Source organism: Nestor notabilis, unplaced genomic scaffold (assembly GCF_000696875.1).
Source record: "Nestor notabilis isolate BGI_N333 unplaced genomic scaffold, ASM69687v1 scaffold10896, whole genome shotgun sequence".
Lineage (NCBI taxonomy): Eukaryota > Metazoa > Chordata > Aves > Psittaciformes > Psittacidae > Nestor > Nestor notabilis.
Genome location: NW_009934260.1, coordinates 47,788 through 58,305, shown reverse-complemented (window position 1 = coordinate 58,305; position 10,518 = coordinate 47,788). Strand labels below are relative to the sequence as shown.

Below are 10,518 nucleotides of genomic sequence, written 5' to 3'. Positions count from 1 at the left end.
GCCTGCTGATAAATTCCAGGATAAGTTTGCAGACAGACCCCAAGGTGATTGTGTAGGAGCACTGTGCCTCGGGTACCTGTTTATGAAATCTGCCCAGCCCACCACAAAAAATCACCCAAACTGATGTAATTTAAGTCATTACTTTGGGGATTTGACAAGATTACGATGCAATTTTATGAAAAAGGGATGGTGTAATTCTTACTTGTTTGCTGGTGTAGTGGGAAGCCTGTGGTCTGTTGGCAGCTGGGACTTGGGGCTATTTTAAGAAGCTGACAGTGTTGATGCTGTATGATGTTACTCTGTAGGCAGATAGTTAAGTATTTAATCAAGGTCAGAAGGAAGGGATCATGGCAAAATAAACTCATGTTAGAGCCTTTTTCTCTTTATTTAGACTTGTGCCATACTCTTACGTGAGCAAATCTTTTTTAAAGCATTTTTGAAATACTGAGCCTTTTCTAAGTGTAATTAGTTTGTGGCAATAGCTATATTCCATTACACTATTTGTATAAAGAATTAGGCTGTACTACAGTGTTCGTGGCTCTGTATTTATATCACTGTTGTCAATGATCTTCTGTCATTTGACTTCTTGTGCAGAAGTGTTTACGTAACTTCTGTGACTGGTTAGCCATATGATTGATGATGGTAAGTGGTCAAAATGGGTAGCAAAACCAGAACCTGTGCCAGTGCATCTGGTTATGCATCCCTTCATGTGTTTTTCCATCTTTCCATTTTGCTTTTCCTATTGCAGAGGTGCTGGCTAAATCTATGGAAGCTTGGTGCCAAATTCGCTTTGAATAATAATGTTGTAAAGAACTGTTGGGGAGAGCTGTTAGGGCAGCCTGGCAAAGAGGCTTGTAATGGCAGTGTAGGCATGGGCCGTTAGCAAGGGGAGTCTTGAGCTTTGGCAATTGTTTTGTGTCCTTTAATTTAAATAGTTATGCAACTTTTTAGTTCAAACACCTCCAAAGTAGAACGAAATAGCTTAAGACCCCTGGAGTGGAAAAACATCATCCTGCACATTGAAATGTGGGTTACCTTCAGGTGCATCCTAAAGAAATGAGAAAATTATCCTAAAATTCAAATTCACTTCTAAAAATCTGTATTGAAAGAACTGCCTTCCCAGGAATTACAGACTTGGGAGTCCTTTGAACTGATGCTTGGATTAACAGCTCAAGTAGGAGGTCGTGGTGGAAATACTCTGAATTTACACCTAGAAACTGAATGACTGGAGAGGTCAATGGTGTGGCAGCTTTAACATATGCTTTGGGTTTATAAAAACAGATTTAACGTGAGGAGGATTGTGTAATGCTGTTGTGTAGAGTACAAATGGGAGTTGGGGATTTTATTTTTTGACAAAGGAATGCCATGGTCTCTGTGAAAACATTTTTGGTTTTCCGTAGGAGATGAGCAAACCAGTTGGAAGAAAACTCAGACATGTTAGTAGGAAGCTTTTCCATTAGAAGTGCCTACTGAGATAGCTGTTACCAGAAGACATTAAAATTGTTCATCCAGGTTCTAAACAGAGTTTATTTATTCAAATTTTAGTCTAAAAACAGCCTGTTATGAGACATAAATGATGAACAGGGTTATTAGGTAACTTCAGTAAGTCCTGAAAATGGCATGTGGTACAGCATTGAAGGTGCAGCAACACAGCTAACAGTATTATACTAAAGAAAACGTCTTGTGTTTACACCAAAGTGTTCAACACCAGTTCAAGAACTGGCATTTTTTCCCCCTGAGTTTCACAGGCTCTGGAATGGCTCAATATATGAACGAAGTTGTCTTTCGTAATAGGGAAGCTGTACGGCAGCATGCTGTTTGAAGTACCAGAATTTAATCTTGTTACTAATTTTGACAAGTATTTCTACAATGTCTGTCATTGCATTCAACACCTTTATAGTAATGCACTCATGAAGGGTTTTATTTATCATGTGGGTTTACCCTTTGCTAGTGGGGGGGGGAGGGGAGGGAAGAGAGGTTGCAAGGGGGAGTGTTTAATGTCTGCTTCACGTTTTTTCCCCTTCCCCAGTACATTTGTGTATCTTTTCATTTTGTTCATACTTGCTTTTTTTTATCTCTGTTTGTTATGTTGTGTAGTCTTGTACAAATGGCTAGAAGCAGAACTCCATGGCAAGAGCTCAGATACTGCAGACAAAACCTCAGGTAAAGAGGGGGTTAAGGACAAAACAATCACCAGGCCCTCTCTATCTCTTTGTTTTCAGTCTTCCAACTCCTCTTGAATCAAATTAAGGATCAGAGTTCAAAACTGAAACCAAAACCCCTGGACTTTTTCATTCTTTTACCTAACTTAAATCAATATCTGGTAAATTTTGTTCTGTTTCTTGAAGCTCTCTTGGCAGATGTGCTTCCCCTTTCCAACAAAATGCTACTAGTGGTGTCAAGTATATTGGTGGATATACAATATGGTAGACCTTTGTGCGCTTGATAAAGGCTGAACAGTACCTTGCGTGAGGCAGTATTAAAGGATAATTACCCAGAAATCCTACTCGGCTTAGTTATGTGGATTTGTGAACTAAGGATATTGGAAGGTCCAGCTCCACCGATTTCTGCTACAGAAACCTAAAGGTTCCTGACACTTCAAGGAAGCATGTTTTGCAGTCTAGATTTAAACAGCAATGTTAGTGAGGTCCACACAGACATATACACACACACAAGAAAAAGCCAAATAATTTAGATGTATTGGTAGGGTACGCAACCACTATGGCTTCCTGCTTAAATACAATCTGTCGGTTTCTTGACATACTGAAATGCAAGAGGTAGGTTAGACCCTGCTCCCTCCCCATCCCCTGCAAAAGCCACCACCATCTTACAGACAAATCAGATTTTGAGATCTTGGAATGAAGACTGTTGGTCTGCCTTGTCCCAGTCCTCCCTTTCGTATAATTTCCCTCCTTTACTGTAAGATCATGAGAATGTATGGCCAGAAATACCACCTTTGAGTTAATGTCCTTGAACTCCGACTAGCCTACCACTGCCACCTTGGTGTCGCGGTGAAGCCCAGAAGAAAAGCAGCAGAGCACACTTTCTGCATTTCTAAAACTAGTCAGTTCCTGAACCTGACGATTAACAGCTTAGTTGCTCCCCAGACAAGCCCTGTTATTCCTGTTCCCACTTAAACATTGTATATTACTTGATTCTCATGCAGGGTCATGCAGTTATCCCGTAGCTTAACCAAGTTCAGTCTGCAGGGACAGAACATAGCTGGATGTGCTGAGCACTTTTAATTAGAAATAGCTATCAAAGAGGTTGTCACCATGAGATGCACAGTTGTGCTCCCAGTACGCTCCTCTAAAGGAACAAAAGGTATTTTTATTTCTGTAGTCACAAGCATTCCTCTCTATATTCCAGAGCTTGGAAGGAGCAACAGATAACTCGCATTCCCTGGACCAGAGAGTATGGGTGGAACATATGTGTGTATGCCTCTATAGCTGTGATAATTAGTTAAAATTTAAATATGATCACCCACATAAAAGCCATCGTGACTGACAACCTCACAGCTGTAGCTGCGTTTCCCTAGTAATTGTATCCTTCATCCAAAACACAGCTCAGGCTTATTTTCTAATTTTGAGAAATCTTTTCATTTTGAAATGAAATTAGCACAGTTTTTCTTGATCTAGCATCCATCCTCATTTTCTTTTAATTTGAAACTAAATCTCCCTTTAAAAATGAGTACTTTTAGAAGCACAAGTAGTTTTAAAGTGCTCTTACTAGGACGTAGTATCCAGTTGAAACGGAACTTGCGTCTGACACTTTCTGTGCAATTTTGAATAGTACTTGAATGATCTTTTTTCTTTTTAATATCCTGAAAGGGGAAGGATTCCATTCAAAATTTTTAATTTGCCTTTAAGAGGCAGCTTCCCCAATGACACATGCTGTTTGCATGAATGGGGCCACACATCAAATACCATGTTTCTGTCTGTATTCATAGTACTCTTATCTGGCCATTAATATTTTAGAATACGGATTCAGTTTGCATTTGATACTTGCTTCATTTTTAATGTGCCTTGCTATTCCTGTTTGGGAAGTTAGCAAGCGAGCGCTTAAAAGCTTAATGGAAATTCACTGTTTGCCTAGAGTAACAACTAAATAAATGCTATTTGACACATGTGACTCAGCAGTTCACAACTACCAAGGCTGAGAGCTGATAATATCAGGTACCCTTCAGTCCAGATCCCTTCCCTCATGTTTGCCAAGGAGTTTTTGCTCCCTGTGGTTCTTATCCAGCTGTTTGTCAGTGTGGAGCTGGCTGTCAGAATCCACATCTCTCATCTCATTATCGTGAGAGTTGGGGTGTTTCCTGCTAGTTTGGCCAAACGATGGCATTTCACCCTGACATGCAGGCTGCTTTCTGTCATACCCTTGTACTTTTTCTTTCCTAAACTATGTATCTCTAGAAGCTTGCCCTGCCTGGCTTCCCAGGAGGCAGCTTTGTATGTGCCATGTTGTGTCCTTCCAAGCTAATGACAAATTGATTCACTCCAGTGTGGTTTCTTGGCTCTTCTGTTTTGTTTCATGATCACTGATGGAGAAAACTGTATTTTCTGTGTGTGTGTGTGTGTGTTTTACCTTTAATTTATATATTTTTTTAAAACCACCGGAATAGTAAAATGCAAACCCTACAGAGACTCTGCAAAGGTAAGTTCTTTGTGCCATTTACTTTCCTGGATAAAATGAATCCATGTTGTCAGCCTACTAGGGCATTGCTACTTCTGGTTTTGGGAAGACGGATTTCTTAAAGCAATGCTTGTGCTTCATTAACAAAAGGTTTTAGACATGTCTGTTGTCAAAACAAATGCATGGGTGTTTTCAGCAGCATACAAATTATTGGTCATTTCCAAAAGCCCATTGAAAGCCTCAATTTTTCATTATTACAGTGGGTTGTTGGCAAATACTCCTTATTCTCCTCCACTGGTTCCAGATGCTGCCAGAGTATTGCCTGTCAAGATGGAGAGATGCATTATAGGGAAAATGAGAGGAAGTATATTCAATAACCAGAACTGCAAAAAATCAAGGCCTTCCCTGCTCTTACATCTCTAGAGACGTAGGTTTTGGTCTAACTTGGAAATAAGTACAACTTTACCTGCTAGGGTTAATTAGTAATTGAGCCACCAAACTAGGGGAGGAGAGTTTCCCATGGAGAAGCCTTCCAGGACCACTTCCCTAATCTCTCTGAGCACTCTGACATGCTTGCAGAGTCAGCCCATGCTGCTCTGATGCCAGAGGACAGGTTAAGGCAAGACAGCAGCTAGCACCATGCAGCAGCTGCCCTCTCTGCTCCACCACAAGCTTAAGCTGTGCTACCAGAACGGATAGGTAAACCTGCCTGCACATACCCCTCCACCTCTGGGTGCCTGTGGAAGCTATGTAGGTGAAAGCGCGGTGGTTTACTGTCCTACTCAATATAAGCACGCAGAGCCACATTCCCTGAAATGCCACATGTCATAGGTGTGCTGGAAGCAGGGCTCTCCTGAGCACGCCCAGAGCACAGGGCAAAGCCTGCCCCAGTTTCTGTGATGCCTGTAAGTGAGCACAGGCGTTGGAAACAGTAAATGACTTGATTAATGTGCATTGCTGCTGGAGTCCCAATTACAGTTACGTGCTAATGCCAAGGTGGTTAATCATTTAGTTGTTGACTGTCATCACTGGGAGCTGTTTTTCAAGCAAAAGGTGTTTTTACAACATCCATACGATGTAGGGTCAAAAACTGGCCCCCACACCACCTGTGAAGGGCTCAACCAGTGAACTGCAGAGGTGATGAGTGCCTCTGAACCACACAAATTACCCAATTAGCATCCATCAGGTTACAGTAATGGTTTGTCATGAAAAAGGAAACCTTTAAAGATATTTGGACTCCAGCAATTACTTGCTGTTAGCAGTGGAGAACTTAATGAAGTCATCCAGATGCTCTTCGAACATTTAGTAGAAACAACCAAACAAATTTAGCATCAAATATCTGCCTTTCTGCTAATTCACAGTTGTAAGGTAAACTCTGTCAGATGTGGGAAAGATGGAGAATCTAATTAGGAAATAACCTCATGCATATTTATTTGATTATGCAAGCTCATTAATTACTGTTTGATATTAAGAATTAAAGATGTTGCCAGGTATGCTTAAGTGTATACCTGGAGACAGAATTTTTGCTGGCTTTGCTTGTTGGGATTTTTATTTTGTGATGGATGACATTACATCTTTATCTCTAATGCCTCTGCAAAGAGCGTCTGGACTGAAATAAGAGGTTGTTCTGCTGTCATGTTCTGTCAGAGTAATGGTCTCTGGTTTTCTGTGCTTCAGTCTGAGCTTTGTAACGGAGCATGGAGAGGATCTTCACGGAGCTTGTGCTCTGGACTGTCATAGCAGCTAGTGGCAAGTATGGTCCAGCCTGGCAGATGTTACCAGCTAAACCCTGTCTTGTCTTTTTAATTTGATCCAGTTTAGCTGATACCTTCAGTTTTCTGTATTTCCATGATGCATAAGCTTTTGCTGGATTCCTGGTTTGCCTTGAGCAATTCCAGAAGCAGGCTGGATTCCCCTGTCAAAGCTCCTCACACAGAATCATAGAATCATTTAGGTTGGAAGACATCTAGAAGATCATCAAATCCAAGTGTTAACCTAACACTGCCAAGTCTCCTACTAAACCATGTCCCTAAGCATCACATCTACACGTGTTTTAAATACCTCCAGGGGGGGTGACTCAACCACTTCCCTGGGCAGCCTGTTCCAGTGCTTGACAATCCTTTTGGTGGAGAAATTTTTCCTAAAATTCAGTCTAACCCTCCCCTGGCACAACTTGAGACCATTTCTTCTTGTCTTATCACTTGTTAATTCAGAGAAGAGACCAATACCCACCTTGCTACAACCTCCTTTCAGGCAGGTGTAGAGAGTGATAAGGTGTCCCCTGAGCTTCCTTTTCTCCAGGCTAAACAACCCCAGTTCCCTTAGCTGCTCTTCATCTTACCATTTACATTTAGTCCTGCCCCGGGAAATGTGGCTGCAGCATTGCATCATCTCGGACTTTTTTCTCCTCCCAAGCACAGAAAATTCTTGTAGAAGCTTATATGCTTTTTTCCCCCATGGTTATGCACCAAAATCAAGTGAGACATATGTAGAAATACAAAAAGCTGATGCTGCAATGTGTCTGAATCCTGCGTTAAAAGTGAGCTGTTGTGTAAAAATATCTGTATCTTTAAAATCTGAGAGATGCCTTGGAAAGGAAAAGATTTAAAACCCTTTATGTGAATGTGTTTGAGAGCAAGTGCTGTTGGAAGAGCTGCTTACCTCTCCTCCACCTGGCTCCCGAGCGCACTCAGTGCAGCGGCTCATACAGCAGGGAGAGGTGCAGTCCCAGCACAGCTGAGTCATGCATCTCGAGGAATTTCTGCCTGCCTACACAAGTCCTTGTGGAGGGGAGCTCCGGCACAAGCTTCTGCTCTCCCTTCCCGACTTTCCTGCTGTAAGGAATGCCTCATCTTCACCTCGCTTCCTCTACCTGCCTCTGTTGTGCAGGCACCGCTGTGATGGCCCTAGCACTGCAGCCCCAGAAGGACAGTGCAAGTTCTGCCCTCTACGTAGAACATGTGTTAAGAGATTCATAAAACAAATGGTTTTCTCCTAAAACTTTGCCTAGATAATTTTTGCCTTGTGAAGTGCTGCTGTGTTTTTCTCTGTTACCTTTTGTTCCCCATAATTATCTGCAGATCCTAAGTTCTGCCTGACAAGGAAGCTCTGCTTTCGAGTATCAGTTTGTAGAGAAACTTCCTTGTGTTAATTCACTCTGAGACAGACTGTGCTTCGCAAGGAGCAAAGGGCAGGTGCCAAATGGCTTGTGGCCTAAGAAACCTTTGGGTAGCTGCTGAACTGTGAATCTTGCAACATCACTCAGAGGCCACTAGCTGAACAAAGGTTGAGTGGACACACGTAACTCAGCAAGCACAAATAGTACTTCTGCAGTCCATGTTACCTTCAGAGAGGGGTTAGTGAGGTTAGTGACTTGCAGTTTAGTTTTTCCACATGAAAATTGCCTTTGGAGCTTGCCAAGTGATTGATTATATTGTCATCCAAAATAACCTCTCATTAAAAACCTCTCATTCATTCATTAATGAAATACATAATGAAATATAAAGAGGGGTTTTGGTAGGGTTTTGTGGGTTTTTTTGTTCGTTTGGTTGGTTGGTTGGTTTGTTTGGAACATCTTAGTGTTACCAAGACACTTTTAAAAATATGTTACTGAAATAGAATTGGATCTCCTTTCTTAAAAAAAAAAACAAAAACAAAAAACCAAATGGAGCCTTTGATTCCAAAGCATTGTTTGATGAAAAACACTTCACATTGTGAACTTCAGGCTTTCATCCCATTCATCTCTCTCAGATGAGAAAGGAACTGAACAGGAAAGACCCAACTGAAGCAAGAAACCTAAAATTAGTAACCTGAGATACCTGACAAAAGTGTAATAGATGGTAATATAATTAATAGATTTCGAAGAACTTCTTGTTTTGATTACTGTGTTGCTTACTGTAGGCTATTCCCGTGGTGGAAACTCCATTAACAATATCCCTGTGAAATACACTATTTGTATGCTGATAACTGGATGCATTTCTGCTTGAAGTCTAATTTCAGTCTTCTTCTTTGCACTTGCTGGATTCTTTGTGTGGAAAAAGTCTGCCCTTGAAATTTGATGTTGGAAAAAAAAAAAGTTTAATCTTCACCCAAGTGTTGTGATATAAAAAAGACCTATAATGAATCCTTGAGTAATTTACAGAGCTGAGAGGTGCTCATACTTTTTATTGACCCTAAGACAGTTTCTAACAAACTTGAGGGAAGCGGCTCTTCCAGCATCTAAGTAAACCCATCTCTAGATATTCAAGCTATAGATGAAGGTTAAGAATTCAGTTGATTGTGGGGTCTTTTCCAAGAAAACTCCAGCAGTAATTTTTCTTTTAACAATAAGTTTCCATACCGTAAATACTAAGCTGGAAGCTATGTTGCAGCTGTAGTAAGATTTTGTGGGATGGAGGGTAAGGTCAGACTGAAAGTGCATCTTTTCTCTCTTGTCTTAAAAAAAAAATAAAAATAGTACATCTGTTGGGAGTGAAAATGCCCATCAGATTTCATAAAAAAAACCCAACCAGTGTGAAACCCCAAGAAGTGGAAGCAAGCTGCCCAGGCCAGCTCTCTCTGAAGCCTTACTGCTGTGACAAATTATTCTTTCTTAATTTGTTGCAGGAGAGAATTTTGACCAGAGTCCCTTAAGAAGAACCTTCAAGTCCAAAGTTTTGGCCCATTATCCTCAGAACATCGAGTGGAACCCCTTTGACCAGGATGCCGTCAACATGGTAGGTAGAGAAACTCTCTTATCAAAGTGTTTCCTAACAACTTCAACTCTCAAGTGGTTCCTGGGTTGTTTACAACCAGTCCTTATGATGTGAGGAGCAAGGTGCTTCCGCTGGGGCTATGAGCACCCACTATGAGCCGGTTGGAAAGCTGTGGTGATAGTGGTAATGTGAAAATACAGAATACTTTGGGGCACAATAAGTGTAAAATGCTCCATTTCCCTCTTCAGTTCTAGTTTCATGCTACATGATGAAACAAGTCTAACCACCATCCCAGTGACTGGGTGAGAAGAGGTGTAATCACCCTGGGTACATACCCATGGGTGGGAAGGAGGCTAACCAAGGAAATTTTAAGATACTAATACCCATGTGAAATTTTTCAGTACAAAACCTTGATGTGAAAGAGGAATCTTTATGCAGAAGCTGAAACTTACCGTAAACCTTGGCTTTTGTTGGGTAGTCTGTTTTAATGGCACCTCTCCACCAATGCATCTTCTGTACATGTCTTTCCTCTTGGTTAAATTTGATGTGAGTATCTGTGTGGCTAAGTCCCATGAATGGGGGAGAGGGGAGAAAACAGTTTCTGGAGTGGGGGCAGTGGCAGCTGAAAGAATGATGATCCACAGGACTACATCCTAGCTATTTCAAAATAGAACCAACCTCATATTACGGTGCAGGTATGAAGGCCAGAGAATCTCCTGGCCCTCACCCAGGAGATGGAGAAACAGGGAGCATAAAACCCACAATAAAATGGCTTTTGCAAATGCAAAAATGCATTTGGAACTTCTCTGTAGTCATTAAGATGTAGAAATCTCGATTTCCACTGATTAACATTGTGCCAAATACTTAATATGAAAACACAGGAGCTGGAAGTAGCAGTTACACAGAAAACTGATACTGTGTCACTGCACAGACATAGAACAGCAGAGATGAGCCTGATCATTCTCTCTGTCCACTGACAGCTGGGGATTTCTGTCCTTTGCTTCCAAATGTGCACTAATGGAGATGGTGAGGTATTTGGGCAGGTCTCCGCATTACTTGGCTTAAACAGAAAGGAAGAAGACTCAGGGCAATGCTCCATCAGCACAGTTAAGATGGTAATAACTGCTAAAGCTACTTACGCCTTTTTAATTCTGCCTTTGAATTGGGAGTGTTCAGAGGATAAGTAATG

General features: G+C 41.3%; 1 protein-coding gene across 1 annotated transcript in view; it reads left to right on the top strand.

Moving 5' to 3' along the window:
- Positions 1 to 9,233: 9,233 nt before the first annotated feature.
- LOC104407851 (DENN domain-containing protein 5B) overlaps positions 9,234 to 10,518 on the top strand; it is a gene marked incomplete at both ends in the record, with an annotated part of 47,967 nt that continues 46,682 nt past the window's right edge. The window contains one exon of the mRNA XM_010017239.1: positions 9,234 to 9,350. Within this exon, the coding sequence (XP_010015541.1) occupies positions 9,234 to 9,350 (117 nt within the window). The remainder of the gene's footprint in view (positions 9,351 to 10,518) is intronic.